A 23,601-nucleotide genomic window follows, 5' to 3' on the forward strand; every position below is an offset into this window, starting at 1 on the left:
TCAACGTCTGGAACGGTTACAGACGTGCTGTTTCCAACAGGCCTGTCGTGAAATGTTTTATCGGACATAAAAAGGTTGAATGGAAACCTGGTTTATGATAAACAGAAATATGAAAACACTTTTTTATTGTAAGCTAATTTACTTGTGGCTGTTAGCCAAATAACGTTGCACTTCTGTCATCTGATGAAAGCGATTTTCTGTCGAATGTTTTGCAGTTATGTATTTTGTGTGATGAAAAACTAGAGTTGCGCGCTCTATTAAAGCAAAAAAAAATGACTTTCGATATAAAACACAGGTGAAATGGTTTAAGACGCAGGTTTTCTGATGGTGCGTTTTGAAAATGCGACCGTGTGTGTGTGTGTGTGTGTGTGTGTGTGTGTGTGCGTGCGCGCGCACTACAGTGATGTCACCTGATACACACTAGATATCTGCAGCGTCAGACTCCCTGATACATTAATAGAACAGTAATCCCTTCTCTGAGTATTTCTAGCACATCCCCACAACTCTTTCTATACTGCTACAGGACACTAGGGGGAGCTCTGAGACTGGACTGGGGGGTGCCCATTAGGAGCAGCACCTGGGTAGAAGTTGCTAGTAGGCACAGATATAGGATCAGCTTACATTAGTCATATCCTATCCTTGACCTTTAGGGCAGGAAAAGTAAAACTGGCCTTAGATCAGTGTTGAGGGTTAGCATCATCTAACTAAAGGGGCATCGGAACACACATCTGTGAGTGTCATCAGTCAACCGGTTTTCAGGTGTGTGTTTACATCCTGCTCCCTCAAGTGTATAGCTCGATAGCATTAACATCCGCTGGCTCACACACATCTGGCCATGGTGATTGGTGTTTCCATAGCAACCTGACCGGGCCCAGGTGTGCCAGCCAGCTGTGCCATTGGTCCACCGGCTGGGTCACTAGGGACCGGATTGGACGCTTTGAACTTTCTGGTGTTCCGAATTCCATAAGCCCCATTTCCTTTTACTTTCCTAAGTAGCGTTTCCTTTAGAGACGGGTTTCATCTCATTCTGATTGGCTGCAGTGGGGAATCCCTTGATGGTGTGTCCCAACTGTATCCCTCATTAAAAGCCTAATATCTCTGTTTTGACTAGATGTGGTACTCTTTTCCTTTCCACTATTATTTTCTTCTCTGTGCTGCCATCACCTGTTCTTTCTTCCTCTCCCTTTTCCTCTAGTCTGACCTTCCTCTCTGTCTGGTTGTGTACTTTAAAAGCTCCAGTGTATTTTCAACATCTGTTCCTTTTTCTTTCTAAACTGTCTCTCTCTCTCCCCCCTAGTGGTGAAGCAGCGTATGCAGATGTACAACTCCCCGTACCGCGGCGTGTCTGACTGCGTGGGCTCCATCTGGAGGCGCGAGGGCCCCGGGGCCTTCTACCGCTCCTACACCACCCAGCTGACCATGAACGTCCCCTTCCAGGCTCTCCACTTCATGACCTACGAGTACCTCCAGGAGCTGCTCAACCCCCACAGACAGTACAATCCCTCCTCTCACGTCATCTCCGGGGCGCTTGCCGGGGCCATTGCCGCCGCCGCCACCACCCCGCTGGACGTCTGTAAGACTCTCCTCAACACCCAGGAGGCCCTAGCGGTCCATGCCGAGGTCCCAGGAGCGCTGGGGGTTGGAGCAAGTGTAGGGACGGCGTCGGCCACTGGGGGGCGCCACATCTCCGGGTTAGGGGAGGCGTTCCGGACTGTGTACAGGATGGGGGGTGGGGCGGCGTTCTTTAAGGGCGTCCAGGCCAGGATCATCTATCAGATGCCCTCCACCGCCATCAGCTGGTCCGTCTACGAGTTCTTCAAATACGTCATCACCAAGCGCCAGTACGAGAGAAGGCTGCACCACCGAGACGGAGAGAAGTAGAGAGGGAGAGATGACCTTCACTCAAAATGTCCCCCAAGGAACCCACCTCCATAGAGATGTACTAGAGGGCTCAGCTCATATCTTTGGGCCAAGTTCCCCCTCTATCTAACTCTATAACCACCCCACAGTAACCCCACCTCTGACCATTTGACCTCTGACCTTCTAAACTAACCAGGAAATAAAAGCCCCTCCCCTAGTGTTTTTGACTAGAAGAGATACAGCTTTTGTCAAAATTCACCTTACGCCGCAGGTTAGGAGAATTGTCGTAGCAGTTTAGGAGAATTAGGTTAAGGTTAGGAAAAGTGTAAGGGTTAGCAAAAGTGAAGTTTTGTTTTTTGTTGCCAAAAGCTGTGTCCCATCTACACCTGACCTCTTATCCCCTCACATAGGAGAACAAGTCCCCATCTTTCACATAGTTTATTATAGACATACTGTACATGGCACTTTAATTCAAATATACACAAATATACACTGGCCAGTTTATTAGGTACACCCATCTAGTACCGGGTCAGACTCCCTTTGCCTCCAGAACAGCCTGAATTCTTTGGGGCATGGATTCTACAAGGTGTCGGAAACGTTCTTTTCTCAATTGGAATCAAGGGACCTAAGGTGTGCCAGGAAACATTCCCCACACCAGTACACCACCACCACCAGCCTGTACCGTTGACACCAGGCAGGATGAGTCCATGGATGGAGAACAAGTCCCCATGCTGCATACGCCAAATCCTGACTCTGCCATTAGCTTGACGCAAAAGGAACCGGGATTTGTCAGACCAGCCGATGTTGTTCCATTCCTAAATTGTCCAGTGTTGGTGATCGTGTGCCCACTGGAGCTGCTTCCTGTTGTTTTTAGCTAATCGGAGTGGAGCCCGGTGTGGTCGTCTGCTGCAATAGCCCATCTGTGACAAGGAGGGACGAGTTGTGTGTTCTGAGATGATGTTCTGCACACCACTGTTGCACTGCTCTGTGATTTGTCTGTTTGTGGCCCGCCTGTTACCTTGCACCATTCTTGCCGTTCTCCTTTGACCTCTCATCAACGAGCTGTTTTTGCCCACGGGACTGCCACTGACTAGACATTTTTTGGTTGTCGCGCCATTCTCGGTAAACCCTAGACTGTCGTGTGTGAAAAGCCCAGGAGGGCAGACGTTTCTGAGATACTGGATCTGGCGTACCTGGCACCAACAATCATACCACGCTCAACGTCGCTTAGGTCACTCGTTTTGCCCATTCTAACTTTCAATGGAACAGTAACTGAATGCCTGTCTGCCTGCTTTATATAGCAAGCCACAGCCACGTTACTCACTGTCTGTAGGAGCGATCAATTTTGGTGAATGAGCTGATGTACCTAATAAACTGTCCAGTTACTGTATATATTTTTAGAATTATATTTCTGCATTTCCCTACTATAACCACGAGGGGGCTTTGAGTCTCGTCCTCCCTCCATTGACTTTATGGACAGATCTAAAAGAGTCCCAATAATATCTACTTTCTCCTGCAAATGTGCACTCGTTCACTACTTCCCACTAATCTAATAGCATTGGGTTGGTGGAGGCATGGGCTAGTCAGAGTTTCCACCATATTTATTATACCAGTCATTTCCTTTCAAATCAGTGAAGGGAAGTGAACAAGGGCACACTTTGGGAGGAAGGTGAGGTCATGGGGACGTCGACCAAGTGAAGACATCTGTATTGGGTGATGACTGGAGACAGTGGATTCTGCATTAAGGATATATCTGTAGTCACTACTACCACTGGACTATATTTAGATTAACGTCTAGCAGTCTGAAATGGGAATTAAATTCACCGGAAATTGTTTCATGCAACGCTATTTAAAACAATAACTGCCTTTTCCGTCTTTGAGATAGTGACTTGGCTTGTGTTAACTTATTTCTCCGCCTGTATGTATACATTGAGGAATATGAGTATTTTGACTTGAAATATTCAACTTAACACATTGGAGTTGATCAAGGCAGTGGTGTTGACTGTGTGTGGATGTGACTGACTGAATGAGGAAGAGGGAAATGAATAAATAAAATAGGAGTGCAAAGCGCTAGGACATTGGGTGCAGAGCGCTAGGACATTGGGTGCAAAGCGCTAGAACATTGGGTGCAAAGCGCTAGGACATTGGGTGCAGAGCGCTAGAACATTGGGTGCAGAGCGCTAGGACATTGGGTGCAAAGCGCTAGAACATTGGGTGCAAAGCGCTAGAACATTGGGTGCAAAGCGCTAGAACATTGGGTGCAAAGCGCTAGGACATTGGGTGCAAAGCGCTAGGACATTGGGTGCAGAGCGCTAGGACATTGGGTGCAAAGCGCTAGGACATTGGGTGCAGAGCGCTAGGACATTGGGTGCAGAGCGCTAGAACATTGGGTGCAAAGCGCTAGGACCCCATATAGAGAATAATGTGCCATTTGGAACAGAACCTCTGAGGATGGTAGGAGAGTGTACTACACCTCCAGTCTACCAGACTGTTGAGAGTTATGGGCTTTGTTTCAGATGGCACCCTATTCCCTTTATAGTGCACTACTTTTGACCAGGGCCCACAGGGAGCAGAAGACCTTTCCCTTGAGAGTGCGTGCAGTGTCCCAAATGGCATCTTGGCCCCTATATAGTGTACTACTTTTGATCATGGCTCATATGGATCTGGTCAAAAGTAGTGCACTATATAGGGAATACGGTGCCATTTGGGACGGAACCTTCTGAACACGCACCGCTTTTTACCACTTATAGTCATTTACAGTTGTGTGGAAACTAATAATTGAAATAGTAACTTACATACATGTAGTTACTTATCCTATGGTAGCTAATCATTTTAAATAGTAACTTACATTTAGTTACTTATCTATGGTAACTAATCATTTTAAATAGTAACTTACATTTAGTTACTTATCTATGGTAACTAATCATTTAAATAGTAACTTACATGTAGTTACTGATCCTATGGTAACTTTTAGCAACATATACTACGTACACACGGCCTTCGAATCAGCCGCCATGAGTCAAACGCACAAATACAAAGTCCTGCTGGATCCGAACCTTCATTTCTGAAGCCATATTATTACAGAAAAGAACACGGTATGAATAGGACTACTCTATCCTAGATGAACTCATTCTAGCTGTAAAGGAGTAGAGTTTCAGCCAAGTGTTCTGGAACCGACCTGATAAGTGAAGATTTAATATATAGGTTCTTTCTTAATATGGTTGGAAAATTCTGGGAACTTTTCAAAATTCTCAGTTTATCCAGAAATGTTCCTGTAATCATTAGGAAAAAAGCAGGGCATCCTGAATCCCCAACAATGACCTGTTGAAAAACTTGGAATTTTTGGGAAGTTAGGGGAATTTTGCATCCTTGTAATAGATTACTTGGCAGGATATCCCCCTCCATATAGACTAACCAACTGCCACCCAGAACGGCACCCTATAGAACATATAGGTAGAAACAACATACTACAACATACTGAATACACAAGTAGCGAACAACGTTTTGAATATGTTAACAGTTAACTTAAAGGGGAAGTTCACTATTTGACGACTTTGTCAGATGGTTCCTCATCTTGAAAGTAGTCTATGGGCCAGAAGAAACTTATCAATGCTTCAGGGTTTTTTAAACAACCACTACAAACGTCAGCCGACTTTAGCCACCACTAGCTCCTAAAATACTGAACTTCCCCTTTAAAGGAGTTGGAGAGAGAAAAGATAACTGAATGTACGAGTGTTTCCTGCCGTGTGCCATGTTTGGGAGTGGAAAACCAAAGACTGAAAGAACGGGGGATGGGTGAATTTGATGTGATGAAAATTAGGGAAGAGGATTGATCTGTATTGAAAGAGAAACTTCTTCCTGTATTATTTTGTGAATTGTAAATAAATAGTTGCTAACGGGCAGCACCTCGCAGAAGCAGGGTCTTCTCTTGGGACTGCTGCCCCCACGAGCTGGAGAGCAATTATCCATTACAATGTGTCCTGTCTCTTTTTTGGGGAAAATGTTCTGTAAGAAATGTCTGTTAAAATAACAGTAAAACACTGGAAAAGTGCATGTTAAAGCTGCAATCTGTAACTTTTTATTTTGTCATAGAAGGTATTGCCCCTGCACTTTGTGTACTAAGGTGGCTGGTATTGCTCCTCCCTAACTCTCCTCACTCCTTACCCCTCTTCCATCCCTACGCCTCCTCACAAACCCTCTGTCTTGTCTGTCTTGGTCTTGTCTGCCCGTGTGCGTAGGCCCATATTTTCAAGAATAACCTCAGCTGTAGCCAGCCTATACAGCCCTGTCCATAGTTTGATAAATTGTGTGTCAGTGGTGTTTTTAATGTGGGACGAAAATCTAAAACCTCTTCATCAGTGATGCAGCTGGTGGCAGATGAAACGCACAAAGACAATGTCTGCAGCCCAAATTGCACCCTATTCCCTACTTAGTGCACTACTTTTGACCAGGGCCTATGGGGCTCTAGTCAAAAGTAGTGCACTCTGTAGGGTCATTTAGGATGCAGGATAATAACTCGCATCATCATAGCCTTGAGTGGATGGTGTGTAAATAACATCCGTCATAATTAAGTTTGGTAATATGGTGTGTGTCAGCGGTATCAGCACCACTATGATATCCAGCTATTGAGATATACAGGTAACTACCAAAATAAAGGAAACATTTGAGTACATGAGAGATAGAAAGTGTATATATGAGTTAATTAAGCAATTAACATCCCATCGTGCTTCGTGTCATGTAGAAAACTGCTCAACTGACCATTATTTTGCTTGCCATGATTAGAAGAGATTTTTAGGTGATTTAAAGTAAGTGTGTGTGTGTGTGTGTCATTCACCAGATCTCAACCCAATTCAATACTTATGGGAGATTCTTGAGAGATTCTGAGACTGCATTTTCCACCACCATCAACAAAACACCAAATTATGGAATTTCTGGTGGAAGAACTGTCGCGTCCCTGCAACGTAGTTCCAGACACTAGTAGAATCTATGCCAAGGTGCATTGAAGATGTTCTGATGGCTCATGGTGGCCCAACGCCCTATTAAGACACTTCATAATATTGTTTCCTTTATTTTGGCAGTTACTTGTATGTTTCACACAAAAATAATGTCTCATGGAAATATACAGAGAATGATGAATGTCTAGGCTATCCACTGTCATACTGGTTTTGAGTTGCACCCAGAGAGACGACAGCCCGAGGTGTACCATGTTACAATAGCGTGTGGGGCCTAGCCTATATCATCCATTGCATTAGGTTAGGATAAAATTACTAGGATATCAGGGTTGGGGTGAAATCCCATTTAAATTCCAGTCAATTCAGTAAATACACTGACATTTCAGTTCTGCTCAATGCTCTTTAATATGGAAAAAGTACAATTGGAATTTGTTTCACTTTCTGAATTGAAATGGAATTGACCCCAACCCTGTTAGATGGCCAACATTGGTGAAGTAGGTCTAAGCAAAAAGACTAATGATTTATGATTTAGTCATACTCCTTATTTTTGTGCACTTCCCTTAAGGCGTTTACAGATGGGCCAAGGTCTTTTTAGCTAACACGCCTCTCCTGTCTTTGGCAAATGACAGGAGTGGCAAGGAGTGTACTAGCTGAACAGAGACAGCGACCAGGCCTCTCTAGGCCGGAGTCTGAACATAAGCCATAGAACAGACCAGACTTAACAAGCTGCTGGTTAGTCCTGATGGAATAGGGCTGAAGCATAATAAAAAGTCCATTACTCAGATGGTTTTCATTCAAAGGGTGTTTCTCATTTGAACCAAACACATAGCAATTCTTTACTTCATGACCTTAGGTTAAGGTCTGACATTTTGGTAAGAAAAAAGTTATTCACAGAGTTGCTCTTTAGGTGGTCCTTTACATGTGAGATGTCAGATTGTTTTTAAAAAAAGTATATTTACAAAGAATTGTTTTTAACGTTGTATCTGGGCAAACACCATAACGTTGTGCAGTCAGGTTATGTCTGCAATCCAATCACACTGCTGTGTTGACAATCAAAAATAGTTGTATGTAGGGTTAAATACAGTGCATTCAGAAAGTATTCAGACCCGTTCCCCTTTTCCACATTTTGTTAAAATACAGCCTTACTCTAAAGTTGATTTAAATAAATATTTTCCTCTTCAAACCACACACAATACCCCATAATGACAAAGAGAAAACAGGCTTTTAGAAATTTGAGAAATGTTTTGAAAATAAAAAACAAATACCTTATTTACATAAGTATTCAGCCCCTTTGCTATGAGATTTGAAAGTGAGCTCTGGTGCAACCTGTTTCCATTCATCATCCTTGAGATGTTTCTGAAACTTGATTGGAGTCCACCTGTGCTAAATTCAATTGATTGGACATGATTTGGAAAGGCACACACCTGTCTATATAAGGTCCCACAGTTGTCAGTGCATGTCAGAGAAAAAACAAAGCCATGTGGTCGAAGGAATTGTCTGTAAAGTTCCAACGCGGGATTGTGTCGAGGCACAGATAAAACAGTGGCCTCCATCATTCTTAAATGGAAGAAGTTTTGAACCACCAAGACTCTTCCTAGAGCCCGGCCAAACTGAGCAATTGGGGGACAAGGGCCTTGGTCAGGGAGGTGACCGAGAACCTGATGGTCACTCTGACAGAGCTCCAGAGTTCATCATTGGAGATGGGAGAACCTTCCAGAAAGACAACCATCTCTGCAGCACTCCACCAATCAGGCCTTTATTATAGAGTGGCCGTGACGGAAGTCATTCCTCAGTAGCCTGCTTGGAGTTTGCCAAAAGGCACCTAAAGGACTCTGACCATGAGAAACAAGATTCTCTGGTCTGATGAAACCAAGATTGGACTCTTTGACCTGAATGCCAAGTGTCACATCTGGAGGATGTTTTTGCTATGTCATTATGGGGTATTGTGTGTAGATTGATGAAGGGGGAAAAAACTATTTAATCAATTTTAGAATAAGGCTGTAATGTAAAAATGTGGAAAAAGTCAAGGGGTCTCAATACTTTGTGTGTGTGTGTGTGTGTGTGTGTGTGTGTGTGTGTGTGTGTGTGTGTGTGTGTGTGTGTGTGTGTTAAATACACTGAACAAAAATATTAACGCAACATGTAGAGTCTTGTTCCTATGTTTCATGAGCTGAAATAAAAGATCCCAGAAATGTTCCATACACACAAAAAGCTTATTTCTCTAATTTTGTGCACACATTTGTTTACATCCCCGTTAGTGAGCATTTCTCCTTTGCTAAGATAATCCATCCACCTGACAGATGTGGCATATCAAGAAGCTGATTAAACAGCATGATCATTACACAGGTGCACCTTGTGCTGGGGGACAATAAAAGGCCACTCTAAAATGTGCAGTTTTGTCACAACTCAATGCCACAGATGTCTCAAGTTTTGATGGAACATTCAATTGGCATGCTGACTGCAGGAATGTCCACCAGAACTGTTGCCGGAGAATTTTATGTTAATTTCTCTACCATAAGCTGTCTCCAATGTCATTTTAGAGAATTTGGCAGTACGTCTAACCGGCCCCACAAGCGCACACCACGTGTCTCCACGCCAGCACAGGACCTCTTCACCTGAGGGATCATCTGAGACCAGCTACCCGGACAGCTGATGAAACTGAGGAGTATTTTTGTCTGTGATAAAGACCTTTTGTGGGGAAAAACTCATTCTGATTGGCTATGCCTGGCTCCTCAGTGGGTGGGCCTGGCTCCCAAGTGGGTGAGCCTATGGCTGCGCCCCTGCCCAGTCATGTGAAAGGCATTAATTAGGGCCTAATGAATTTATTTCAATTGACTGATTCCCTTATATGAACTGTAACACAGTAAAATCTTTGAAATTGTTGCGTTTATAGTTTGGTTCAGTATACTTATTGAGGCATGAAAGAGGAAGACATCACTTTAAAAATACTAATCTCAAAACCATCCATTTTGCAGATAGAACGTTATAGTCCCACATCCTTGATTATTTATATTGTGGGTTCTGGTCCTCTTTTTAAATTACTTCAAAAAAAATCACCACTTTTTCAGAAGAATGTCCATAATGTAAGCTGTTTATGGTAGAAACAAATACAGGTGCCTTAGAGCAGTGTTTCCAAAACTCGGTCCTGGGGCCCGCCTTGGGTGCATGTTTTGGTTTTTGCTCTAGCACTACACAGCTGATTCAAATACCCAACTCATCATCAAGCTTTGATTGTTTGAGTCAGCTGAGTCGTGTTAGGGCATAAACCAAAACGTGCACGGGGGGGGGCGCTCAGGACCGACTTTGAGAAACCCTGCCATAGAGCATGTTTGGGAAAGACATTGTTGTTTTTGTCTTGTTTTATATTAATTCGAAAACCTCCATGGAAGGGTTATTTCACTAAAATTACAATCTTACCATATTTTATTGATAACTAGCACGTAGTTTACTGACTTCGGGTGTCAGAGACCAGAATACTACATCAGTTTACTGATCTAGAGCTAAGCTTTAGCAATGTTGCTAGTTATCCATAGGATATAGTGTATTTGTCATGTTAGGGAACTATCGATTTAACAAATGTGTGATGAACATTAATTCATATATTTGATGATGCGATTAGAAAGAAGGGTATTATCTTTATTTAATCATGAAAAGTCTGTAGCCTACTTCTCTATTGAAATCATTTGTACATTCTGTGCCAGACAGAATCTCATGGCTGAACCCAGGTTGACATTTCAGAGCCATAAGGTTCTATCTGCGATTGCACCCCCCTAGAAAAAACAGATTTACAAATGTTTTAGGATTTTGATACTCTGCACTTTAGTTAGCCTACCTTTTAAGGTGATGCTATTAATGGGTTATGAAAGAATAATTCACTACAAAACAGTTCTGTGATCTGGGATGTGAAATCTTGTAATGCTCAATATATCAGAACTATGCTTTGCGCACATAGATCCTTGTAGTCCCATGGTTTCAATTTGGCAAGAATAGTTAGTGTCACAAAAAAGCTTTCAAATAGACTACAACATTTGTATGTTTTATTTTGGGGTGGGTTTAAGTGTCCTGTGGGGCTGGGGTGCTAATCGGTTGCCACGTAACAATAATACAATGTTATTGTTAGCCTCGCGCATGTAAACGATGACAGTTGTGTTGGTCAGCACTGGATGAATGATTCCCACCGAAATTTCCCAGAAACGACGTCTGTTTTGACCTAGAAAGTAGCATTGGGTGGTTATCGTGTAAGGCCTAGATCAGAGAGGGGATAAATATTTAGATGTTTGCGGCTGATGGACGACCTAGCCTCGGCCCGGTTGGAGGTCCGCACCCGCGCCAAAGCCTGGTTCCCAGCACAAGAAACAGTAAAACTTGGATGACAAACTTGGCAAGGAGAAGAAAACGAAAATGTTCAGCTGTTCGGATGTCTGAGACTGTCTGTAAACCATAGTGCCCATATCAACGGCCCATAGACCTCTACTTTAGTCCGTTGTCTAGCCAGCCCTATATGTTGCGTCATGCCATAGCCGCATACACAACCGACATCCAGTACTTCATTTGTAAATCATCAGGTACAGGAACAGAATGTGAGTGCGAGAGGGGGGTGACCTGGGGAGCTCTGAGGTACCGGAACGCATGAGAAACAAACCTCCTTTATAATAATAAAACATTGCATGCATATCACTACATTTTTATAGTGGCATGGAGCAGTAGTGTAGAGGCATTACATAAGTTGCATACATGGGGAAAATGTTTGTCTTTTAGAAACGCATTTCATGCAATTCTACGTCCTTTTACGTGACTGAATACTTTGGCATAATCTTTTTTAATGCTGCGTTCAAAACAACTTGGAACTCGGAACTGAAAATGTAATACTTACGACTTTAGTGCATTCAAGACAACTGGGAACTCGGGGGAAAAAACTAGCACCGACTGGGCAAATTCATTTTGAACGGTCATCCAACTCGGAATTGCAAGTCTGGAACCCAGGCCTCTTTCTAGAACTTCGACTTTCCAACTTGAAGATCACCGACGTAATGATTTGGCCTCGTTTTTCCCAGTTGTCATGAAAACACCATAATAGGCCCTACTGCACAAATGATCGAAATGACAGGCTACTTTGACACTGACAAACTAAGAATTAACGAAGAGGCAACTTGAATGAACTTTTTGATGGCTTTTATTATCATTTTTACATTGCAAAAGGTGAGAGAAAAAATGTCATGCCATAAGAGATACCGGAACAAACAGCCCAAAACCGAGACATGGCAGATCCTGTTCCGACAGGATCCAGCTCAAATTAAGCACTGCCGACATCCATATCATCCAATGGTTAACGGCAGTCTTTAACTAACATTTGCTCCCTGCTTGGGGAATGTGATGACAGCAGTTGATTCTTTCTTCCTTCCTTCCCTGCCCCTCTTCCTCCTATCCCAGTTAAGATTGCGCGCGCGCTGTTTGGGCACGTCTTGGTGAAAACATGGCTTTGTTATTTCGATGTTGACGAAGCGAGGAAGAGAGGTATATTGTGTGGTTGTGCACGCGTCATTAACAGCTGCTAATGACGTACTTCAGTTTGAAAAGTGTGTGTGTGTGTGTGTAGGTAACCGCACTTACAGGTAAATACAGTAGGCGCGGGCGGTTCTGTTTGTAACTACCTCTCTCTCTTTAGCGGAAATGTTTCTAAAGGCCCCGACGATGAATCAAACCAACCGCGGTACTGTAAAGCAACAACTGGAGGCGGTGTCATGTGTCTTCAACCCGCATCAGCAAGGGTTGTGTTGCGTCACAAATTACACCCTATTCCCAATATTGTGAACTACTTTTGATGAGAGCCCTGGCTACAATATAGGGAATAGGGTGCCAGGCCCTCCTTAGGGCGTGTTGTTTCACACGTTCTCTTCAAAACCAAAGGCCAAGGCCCTATCCACTTCTCTTTCACCCTGAAAGACTAGTTTCCATACAGTTCTCTGCTGGTCAGAACTGATCTTACTAAGTGGCACCCAATTGGACACCTTTTGTCCAAAGACGGTCCAATTAAGAGAATTTGTCCCGATTCGAACCTTTCTGGAACCAATCTCTCTTTTTTTTATTTATTTGTGTGCCTGTCAAATATAGTTTATTGTAATGTTGTGTAAACTTCTAGATTTCATGCATCCGTTTTTGTTATTTTACTCATGCATATTTGTTTGTTCTTAAAGTATTTTCTGACATTTCGACACTCACACACACAGCTGTGTAGATTTAAAGAGAAATAATGACTAATAAGTATTTAATAGTACTTAATCTGCCATCTGAGAGGAAAACTCACAAACGGCACCGGATGCGGTTGTGGTTAGGTTTAGTGTAAACCGTTTAGGGTCATGTGTAGAGAGAACCGCATAACCAAACTGTTTGCGTGTGTGTCACAATGTCAGAAAATATTTAAGAATAATAGCATAATGAGAAAAATATATGCATGGCGTAAAATAAAAGATATTCATGCATAAAAATCACATTTAAGCATTGGCTGCTTTAACTCTATTGAAAAAGCTTGACCAAATTGCAAGTGTGTCAATAGCCTAATTGAAACCAACCTTTTCTGGTATTTTTCGATGGGTGTTGATGTCAAATCAAAAACACAAACATTTGGGTAATTATTGTTTTATTGTATTGACATAAGGCTAAATGAACCTTCCCATTCCCCTCATGGAGAATCGATTAGAATCTTCATTTCCACGTTTGTGTTGTTCTTCCTCGTGGTCGCCGCTTCTTTTTATCTCAGGTCCACGTCACTCCAACACAGCAAGCTGCAGCTTGCTCTGGTCCTTTGAATTTGAGAGCCTCACACCACCATTGGGTATTCAAAAGTACCAGCTCTCACAGTCTCACGTTAGAATTAGACGTTCATCCGAATGGTTAAACTAAGGGTTAAGGTTTGGCATAGGCTTAAAACAAAAATATCAAAAGCAACTTTCTATTGCTGGATTCAAACGTGCATTTTTTGGAATCGGATGCAGACGCTTACACCGCCGCCCGTCATCCCCATCCCATAACGCCTAGCGAAACCTACTTGAAGGTAACAGCGCTCACTGTTGCCCCTAGTGTTGCGGTTTCAACGTCATCTCCCGACGTCCTCATACCTGCATGGACGTCAAATACTGGCTTGTGTCATGGTGTCCTGGCTGATTCTAAAACCGATGCAAATCAGAAACGTAAACTCTGCTGCAGCCAGCGGCTGCTAGCGTCCTGAGGCGACTCCATGCTGTCTCCAAATCTATTTACATACATCAAGTGGCTGGTCCCGCACTGTGACAGCAGGTATGCTCTATGGCTCTACTCCTGAAGCAGCGGTGGAGTGACAACTCCAGCTAGACTCTAGTCTAGAACGTTCCTTATCAGTGGGTGCCAAGCTCGAGGCCTCCTTTTGTTCACGTCTCAATTAATCCCTATTAGTAGCGCGAGTGCATTAGGGGAGTCCTGATTGTCTTAAATCTGTTTTGGGCCCAACAGGAGATTAGGGAGAGCAGGGTCCCCATATAGAGCCCCCGATAGGTTAATACAGTAGTCCAGTCGTTCCAAACCATCAGGGTTTATTTGATTATTTCGATCTAGACAAATATAGCCGAAGAGGTACGCGCCTGATCATCTGGTGATAAGAAGGAGAGGATAGGAGGGGTGAACTGGTTGAGTGTGTGGTTGTGGAGTGAGCATCTCTTGCGACTCTGAGGGATAAGGGAAAGACGAAAAACAAATGAAGCAAAGGAGGATGAGAGTTGTCAGAGAGCTTGGGAAAATAATTCTACAACAAGTGGCTATTTGGAGAGTCAAAATCCTGTCTTCAGCCCAAAAGTTCACGTTGAATTATTCAGTTGAACTGTTCTTGTGGTCTATAGCACATAAACCGTGCATGATTGCTTGTGATTTTACAACTTCTTCTAATAGCCTATTATTGCAGCACTGTTATTCAATAGTAACAGTATATACTAATAATAGGCCTATTAACAATAATAACAATCATTATTATGTATTATTAGTATTATACTATTATTAGAGGGCGGCTCACAATTGGCCCAGCGTCGTCTGGATTTGGCCGGTGTAGGCCGCCATTGTTAATACGAATTTGTTCTTAACTGACTTGCCTAGTTAAATACACGTTACATACAAATAAAAAAAATACTTAGTAGCCTATAGGCCTACGCTTTAAGAATGTATCGTAGGCCTATCGCTAGTTCCTGTTTTAACCAGACCTGTCCAATAAGGCCCATCGTTTATCTGAAACCATGCTCAATTTATGTCGAGTATAGGAGCCTCTCCCCTCTCCTACCCTTCAAAATATGTCTCCGGAAGATGATGCTGCATGACAACTCTTCAACTGTTCTCGCGCTCTGACGCTTTCCCACGGGGAGCTCACTTAAGCTAGGCCAACAGTGATCCTTCCTTTCCCAGTTCCTATAACAGTGATTACGTCCCAAATGGAACCCTATTTCCAATACAATGCCCTATGGGCCCTGGTCAAAGGTAGTGCACTATTAAGGGAATATGGTGCAATTTGGGACGCATTGAGTGTGTTCATCTGATGCTTTAGTTTAGCTCTTTAGTAATTAGAGATTCTCCCACATTGTGCGTCCTAAATGACACCTTATTCCCTATATCGCCTAGTCCATTACTTTTGTCCAAGGCCCATGTCAAATATTGGACTAAATAAGGAATAGGGTGCCATTTGGGAGGTATCCTCAGAGATTCTCCCCAGACCAGTATTTATGGCGCTCATCGACAGGGCCGTGTGATGACGGCTGCTCCTCGTCTGGATAATGTCTTTGGCCTGAACCGCTGCTCGCGTGTCTGTCTAATTTCCACTTCCTCTCTCCTCGCGCTCTGCAGATCTGCCCACGGTGGTATGCGTGAGCCTGGCGGTTTCCCACAGAGCCGCGACAACGGCATTGCCGCCAGAGGCTAGCTCTGTCTGCCATGATTCAAATATGAGAAATTTAACAATTGTAGGCTAACGTGAACGAAAAAAGTATGCACAAAAATGGTTAAATAAATCGTTTATCCAAAACGTTTGGCTGTTACAAAAGGTCATAAGGACAGATTTGAGCCGCCCATAAGGAATAGTGAATTCAGAAGGTCACATAGTGGGAAAATGAAACATCATATTGTCTACTCATTGAAGTCCAACTGGGCTGCTATGTTAATCTTTTAATAAATTAGACTTATCAAGTTTCTTAGATTTATGTATCTTAATAAAAATGTTCAGAGTGTATTGAAGGACTGACATTGAGTCTAGCCTATGGTAGGCTATTTCAAATAGCCTAGTTTATCAAAATCTGGTATTTTCGACATGTTGCAAATTTGATTTAAGAAAGATCAAATACCTATGGATTATATTTCTATTCTGTAAAAATATTATTTTCTCATAACGCAATGCCCCATTTCTCATAACCAGGCCGCCATGCTTCTTCTCCTCGTTGAATTCTCTCTGCTCCTTGTCCTCCATTTTCCCGCAGATAGACAGAAATGGTGAAACTTGTAGCAATAATAACCGTTCATTCACACAGCCGCCCCCCGCTGCCTAACCTCCAGCCCTGCTGCCCCGGCTGGGGCTCTCCCTCCCCGCCCCAATCAGAGGCCCTTTCTTCGGGAACAAAAACCTCCCCAAAAGCGAACAAAAGTGAACACTTTTTTCCCTTATCCCAATCGCAGTATAGCTGCAGCCAGTTAAAATAACGCACTGCCTGTGCCTCAATTTGGAATATTAGGACGTCAATCTCTCAGCTCTTGGGTTCTTTTGTCTTTGCTGAGTGGCCGGGCCAGCCTACCATACACCTTTTGTCCAGGAATCCAATAAGGCCTATTATTCGGCCTCTCCAGCCCCGTTCGAGCTGCTTCTTTCAGGGTATTTTAGGTTGCTAACCGCGTCCTTAAAGCGCCTCAAATGGAGAATAACTTCCTCTTTTCACACAGACTGGCACCCGCACAATTAATTCGAGTGTGCCTGTTGCCTGGCCTTCTCCAACCGCCTTCCGGGCGCGACACATTTCCAAATGGCAAGATTTTATAACAAAGCTGTGGCTAACAACCTGAATCAGACTAGCACTAAAAAAGCTATGTTCATGTGTTCGAATAAATAGGCTACAATTGCAATACGTTTACCTGCTATTGCGGGAATATAACATTTTGAATTAACAGTTTTCATTGAAATATTGTGCACCGGTTTAATAATGGAATTGTGTCTAAAGAGAGAGAATGAGTCTTTTCTTGTCTTGATATCCATGTCGTATCTTGCCAAGAGGCCATTCATGCCTCAGTGTAGTCTATTCATTGTCAGCCGTCTATTCTACTTTAGATGTGGCTTTTTGAAGATGATTGTGATGAAAGTTATTTGCAGAGATTATTCTTATCCAGCATGTTGTAACATTATTGCTTATTTCTATCCCCATTTTATATACTCGTAATTAAAGGCACATCGAAAAGCAGGTGATATTTCAATAATATCAGACATCATGACAAATTAGAACAACTTGTAGATAACGGGAAGTTAGCCTATCCATCTCTCTCTCTCGCTCCCTCGCTCTCACACACACACTCACGCACACGCACACTGGGAGAATTAGGATCCCACCATAGAAAACTCTCAAGAGCCTCACAAAGAATGTAATGGACCGTGGAAAGTTTGCGCAAAGTAGCAAAATATGGAATTTATTTGTTTTCGAAAGCAAGTTATGAGATTTTATAAAATTGTGTTAGTTGTGTTCAGAGCCCAAGGTTGGAATATATCCCATTTCAATTTCTGCCGTTTCAGGATTTTTTAAATGAGAAAATGGAATTAATCAAATAAATGTCAATGAATTACATAAGCTTGAAAACAATCAAACACTCTCTCTCACTTCTCATGTCATCATGGCTAAAGAAACATTAGAAATATCAAGCAAATCCTTGAGAACAGTAGATTGGGAACTCCACCTATAGCCCATCAGTGTTGAATAATCCGGACATCCTTACACGTGACTAGACCACCCTTACTCCGTATATCACAATTATCAAACGTCTAGTCTCGTGATTAGGCCTATCCTATATATCCAACGTTATCTGGATAGTTGGTCATTCAAATAAAATTCGACCATTGTTGGTCATAAATCCATTTCAACCGTTACGCACAGCTTATTTCTGATGACCGTCACCGACAGTGGAGTAAACATGTTGAATTTGCACCTTTTCAGTCTTAATCCAACGACAGCCACCCCACCAGGCAGACACGAAGGCCTATAACTACATAAAAACAACACTGTTTCCGAAATACTGCTGAGAAATAACTCCCTTAATTTTAAAAAGGGGAAGAACCCTTAAAAAACGGCATGAGAGGATTCGATTAATGTCACCGGTGTGGGTGTAAAACAATGCTCTGGTTTTATCCAGGGTGTACCCGGAGTAGGGCTACCAGGCCCGGATCCCTTGCAGTGAGCCCTGACATGTCGTGACCGCTGTCCCTTGGTGCGTTTGGGGCTGAGGAGAGGCGCTAAGCCCCCCAATGCTCCCCAAGTTCATGGCCATGAAGGGGTTGGCCGTGGTGGTTGGGGGGAGAGTAGGGATACTGGTGTAAGTACAGCTGTAGTTGCTGTTGTATGCCGGGTTGTTGTACGTGTAGGCCGGGTATCCGTTGTAACTATAGGGGTTCGACCCGTATGGAGCATTGTAGTTCTGAGTCCCGCCCAGACAGGGCTTCCCATCCCGGACCAGGACCGGCACCGCGACTCGTCTTGGCGGGGGAGGGTGGTGGTGGTGTCCTGCCAGCTCCAGGGACTTGTCTTGCCGCTGCCGCTTACACTTGTACCGTCGGTTCTGGAACCAGATTTTGACCTGCGTGGAGGTGAGTTTGAGAGTGCTCGCCAGGTGTTCTCGTTCAGGAGCGGACAGGTACCGCTGCTGCTTGAAGCGCCGCTCTAACTCGAACACCTGGGCTTGGGAGAAGAGGACCCGGGGTTTCCGTCTGGTTCTCTGCTTGGCCGGCCGATCCGAGTCCCCCTGGCCGCTGTCCTCTCCCTCCAGCGGCTTGGACACCACGCCACAGCTCTCTGTGGTGTCAAGAGATGAGCATAAACATTTTGTTGGCTACTCTGAAAATAGGAATATAGTTTTATTAAAGTAGCCTATAAAAATACAAAATATTTTGGGAAATATATTTCATAATGTATCTTATTTGAATGTGTACAGCTAACTCATTTCGTTTTACTGACGTTAATGTATAATTATTTTGTCTGTCAGTATAGTCCTACCTTATGAAAACCGTGAGGGTAAAACGTCTAATCCAAACTATTCAAAACGTGTATAGTTCACGATAAATGAGTTTAGATAAATAAAGTAAAAGAAACAAAAGCGCTATATAGTGAGAAATACTCTCTAAAGGTATGACCATAAATCAAAACCAAAGACAACAATTTTTCCACAATGTTTACTTTCACTTGGTTGCAGGCTAGGCCAACTCTCTGTCGTTTATTTTTAAGATGTATTTACATTCATGCTATTCTATTGGTTATAACATTCATGCTATTCTATTGGTTATGAAGTAGTTATAGTCCAATAACTTTTGTTTGTCATAATTTCAACTAGTTTATCAGTCTATGCAGCCCTTAGAATAAAGACAATAGCATAATGAAAACATATTTATACCCGTTGAGATGTTTATACCCGCTGCCTACCTAAATTATACCCGCTGCCTACCTAAATTAATGTTTTATTTGTAAAACGTTAAAAAAATCTGATATTTAAAGACGAGATTGTTGAATTATTGATCAATCGCCAGACCCCATTTGGGATTAAAATGTATTTTTGCCGAATTATAACAGGCCTCGTTTGTGTCTTTTGAAATTATAACACACTCACAAAACTCCTGCGCCTAACATTTAGCCTAAAACCAAGACACTTTTTAAGACACATTTTCACCTTCCGCAATCATTTATTCCGGATTCCTTACATTTTCTGGTTTTATGTATACTGTCGATGCAAATGATCATGAGTGTGTATATTGAGAGGCTATATTAGGTATTTTATTCAAAGCGATGCTTTGTGCCCCTTTGTTCATACGTCATTTCAGCGGAACAAAAATCTCATAATAATCATCTTATTAATCAACTCACTGTTTTCCTGATCCTCCAGGTCTACCTCCAGCTTCGGGTCGGTCAGGTGGCCCAGCCCGGGATGGACGAACATCTCCGGGGACAGACTGGCCTCTCCATGCCCGTCCTGGGGCGCCAGAGAACTCAGGTAAGCCATGTTGTCTTCCCCGTCCGAGAACGGAGGGCTGTCGACCGCTGAAGCGAGCATACAGGACGGTGGCGCCTGGAAGTGCTGGGACTGGGTCTGCTGTTGCTGGGTCGAGTCCGGGTGTGCTAAGTGTTGCTGAGTGTGGGACAGGTGTTGGATCTGTTGCGGGTCCAGATGTCGAGATTGGTGCTGTTGAGATCGCTGCCTCTGTTGCTGCTGCTCTAGCTGTTCGAGTTTCAGAATATCCTTGACTGAGAACGGCGTGGAAGTGAGCGGGCTCGGGAGCATCATGCCATCGAAGTCCTGCTCGCGCGCATCAAGGAAATGGAACCCGCTGAGTAACATATGATACTATATACCCCGTTTTAAATAATACTTGATTTAGAGGCTCGGTAATCGGAGGTGCGCGCGCTAAACGGCTGGATACCCCAACTCATCCCCTGATGAAAAGAAACAAAGGTTTGGTTAAAGGTTTAGTCCTATAAGTGTGGCCTGGTTCTCCATAGGCTATAGACAAACCAGCCGTGCGGTGCGATCTTTTGACAATTGAGTTCCTGTGTGTTTTTGTAACTGGAGATGGGAGCAGGGCTGGGTGAAGCCCCTTGTCTCTTCACGTGATGTCACTGGGTCTGGGTCTGGGGCGGGATGTACGAAACAGAAAGAAAGGGAAGGTGGTGAGAGGAACCAGTGCGCGAGCGAGCTAAGTATTTGGACGCGTTGGGAGGGGAGGAGAGCGGAGGTATTGAAGAGAGTGACCCGCCTCCATTGTACAACCCCCCCTCTATATACAATACCCTCCCTACATTTTCTACGCTATAGGCATATTGGTTGCCTATTAATTTACTTATTTATCAGTGTTATTCTTATTCATGTGTTTTGGATGATTTATTAAGATAACTTGGTCCGGAATCACATTTGAGAACGATGGGGAGACAAAAAGCTCTCACCAAACGCATGTTCCCTCTTCCCAGGAGCGCATGAAATAGCCTACACCCTGACCAAAAAATATACATATATTTCAAAATGGAATTCAAATATGACTTTTACGCATGGCGAAAACGAGGAAATTAGACAGAGCTGATCGTGCGCTGTGACAATGAAATACTGAAAATAAAGTAATTGTCCCTTTTTGTGAACTTCATCTATACGGTTCCAAATGTTCCTGTACACATTATTTTGAAGTGCGTCAATGACAAGTTATGGATGCGCGTGCCGTGCGTAATCCCCCCGTATGTCATGGGGACGTGAGTGAGAAATCTGTGCAGGCTGTCGAGCAAAAGCACGAGGAGAAAACGCCGAGCTATATGCCTGTCACTAAGTGAAGGTCAAGTGTCCGGCCTCTGCTAGACCAACATATTCCGTATAGCCATGCCGGTTTCCCGGACTCAAACACTTTCTATAGAGAATCTCCATTGAACATGCGTTTTAGTCTAGGGCTTAATCTTTGAGCGGGGAACCGGCCCACAGAGTAGGCCTGTACTGTTTTATAGGTCTATGTAGCTTGTACTGTTTGTTGAAATGAAATATGGTTCTACGCTGAGTGGACAAAACATTAGGAATACAAGCTCTTTCCATGACAGACTGACCCGGTGAATGCTCTGATCCCTTATTGATGTCACCTCTTAAATCAGAGTAGATATTTACGTTTTAGTCATTTAGCTCATCTCCACAGTGACTTACAGTGTTGAGTGCATACATTTTTGTTTATTTTTTCCTACTGGTCCCCGTGGGAATCGAACACACTACCTTGACGCTGTAAACGTTTTGCACGAAAAAATAAGCCACACGGGACCAGACAGATGAAAGGGAAGAAGACCCGTTAAAAAAGGACTTTAATGTTTGAGACAATTGAAACATGGATTGCGTGTGTGTGCCATTCAGTGCGCAAGACAAAATATTTAAGTACCTTTGGACGGGGTAGGGTTGTAGGTGCACTGGTGTGAGTGTTTAAAGAACTGCAACGCTTCTGGGTGTTTCGCGCTCAAAGGTTTCCCGTGTGTATAAAGAATGGTCCACCACCCAAAGGAGATCCAAATGACTTGACGCAACTGTGGGAAGCATTGGAGTCAACATGGGCCAACATCCCTGTGGAACGCTTTCAACACCTTGTAGAGTCCATGTCCTGGCGAATTGAGGTTGTTCTGAGGGCAAAAGGGGGCGCAACTCAATATTAGGAAGGTGTTCCTAATGTTTTGCGCACTCAGTGTGTATGCTCCACAATACACCAATGATGACATGAAGCAAAAAGGAAAGGGTGCAACTCTACTGCATTCTAAAAACTACATCTGTATTTAATGTCAGAGCAGATGTGTCACAGCAGGTATACGTTTCGACCTTCCCCAGGCTGCAGGCAAAAACGCAGCACCGGCCCCACATTCATTAGTGCTGTGGAACAACAGATCTACGTTTTTGATCAAGGATAACATGCCGCACTATTGTAATTTCCCAAATTTGAACAGTAGGTCATTGGAAATAACCGAATAACATGAGTAGCCTAGCCCTAGACTAGCCTATAATCTAGCCGTGCTGCAGCAGCCCATTAGCCCAAAGATGCCATGCACATCGTACACATTCTAAGTAAACAAAAAGTCCATGTGAAGAGTAGCTAGCTGCAGCAGTAGCCCATGGCGGGTGTCTCTGTGCCTTCTTATCCGGGTGTATTAATAACTCCGTGGGGACGATAAGCAGGGTATCCGCGGCAATTAACATTCCTCCAGCAAAACTGATTGACGTTTTTAGCCAATACAATCTGCTCCCTATCAACTCCCTTTCCGTTTCACACACACACACACACACACACACACACACACACACACACACACACACACACACACACACACACACACACACACACACACACACACACACACACACACACACACACGGCTGTCACGTTGTGCCCTCGGTTCTAGACCGGTCCCTCACTCACACAGACACTCCTGTAGCCTGAGTAAGGTTTGGCAGCGAGGCAGGGTTTTCCCTCAGCAGACACTGCGCAGAGAGGTGCCATGGTATTAGCTAGCTCTGACAGACAGATTAGTCCACCCATTGGCTGCTTGTGTGTGTGGGTGTGTGCGTGTTCCTTCGTTCAAATGTGCGTGCACCATATCTGTGCCATAAAGTCGAATCAAATGCAATCTGAAATCTGACCTGAAATCTGACTTAATACAGATGTCGGCAAGGCCCAACCATAAACCATAGCAAGACACTGGAGAGGCGTATAGGCCTACTCATGACAATGATTCACTGACTAGACAGAGACCTAGAGGAGGAGGAGGAGGAGGAGGAGGGCGGATATTGTCAGATATATGTCTGATGATGAAGTCTGGTTACACGGCTCGCAGACACGCCGGCGCGCATTCTGATTCGTGGTATATCAACGCCACAGGTCATGTCCTCGTGGAAGTCGGGACGCTCGTAAAATAGTGCCTAACAAGGCCACCGGTGGACTGTGTTTAGACTGGCCACGGGACGACGGGGCTCGAGCCACCATGTCCGTTCGTGTAGTTTAAATAAGCATTAAATCCAACGACGCCAAGCGAATGTTGGGTAA

At 43.7% G+C, this 23,601-nt stretch overlaps 2 protein-coding genes across 2 annotated transcripts in view; one reads left to right on the forward strand and one right to left on the reverse strand.

Moving 5' to 3' along the window:
* LOC115147519 (mitoferrin-2) overlaps window positions 1-5,831 on the forward strand; it is a 16,661-nt gene extending 10,830 nt beyond the window's left edge. Inside the window, exon 4 of the mRNA XM_029689758.1 lies at window positions 1,298-5,831. Within this exon, the coding sequence (XP_029545618.1) occupies window positions 1,298-1,881 (584 nt within the window). The 3' untranslated portion in view covers window positions 1,882-5,831. The remainder of the gene's footprint in view (window positions 1-1,297) is intronic.
* An 11,628-nt stretch (window positions 5,832-17,459) lies between these two features.
* On the reverse strand, window positions 17,460-20,817 carry LOC115147520 (homeobox protein Nkx-2.3). The gene is made up of 2 exons (XM_029689759.1): window positions 19,922-20,817; window positions 17,460-18,859 (listed from the first exon to the last, which is right to left on the reverse strand). Exons 1-2 carry the CDS (start codon window positions 20,391-20,393, stop codon window positions 18,222-18,224), a joined length of 1,110 nt encoding a protein of 369 aa, XP_029545619.1. The 5' UTR covers window positions 20,394-20,817; the 3' UTR covers window positions 17,460-18,221.
* Between the last annotated feature and the right edge of the window lie 2,784 nt (window positions 20,818-23,601).

Source organism: Salmo trutta, chromosome 14, assembly GCF_901001165.1.
Source record: "Salmo trutta chromosome 14, fSalTru1.1, whole genome shotgun sequence".
Taxonomy (NCBI): domain Eukaryota; kingdom Metazoa; phylum Chordata; class Actinopteri; order Salmoniformes; family Salmonidae; genus Salmo; species Salmo trutta.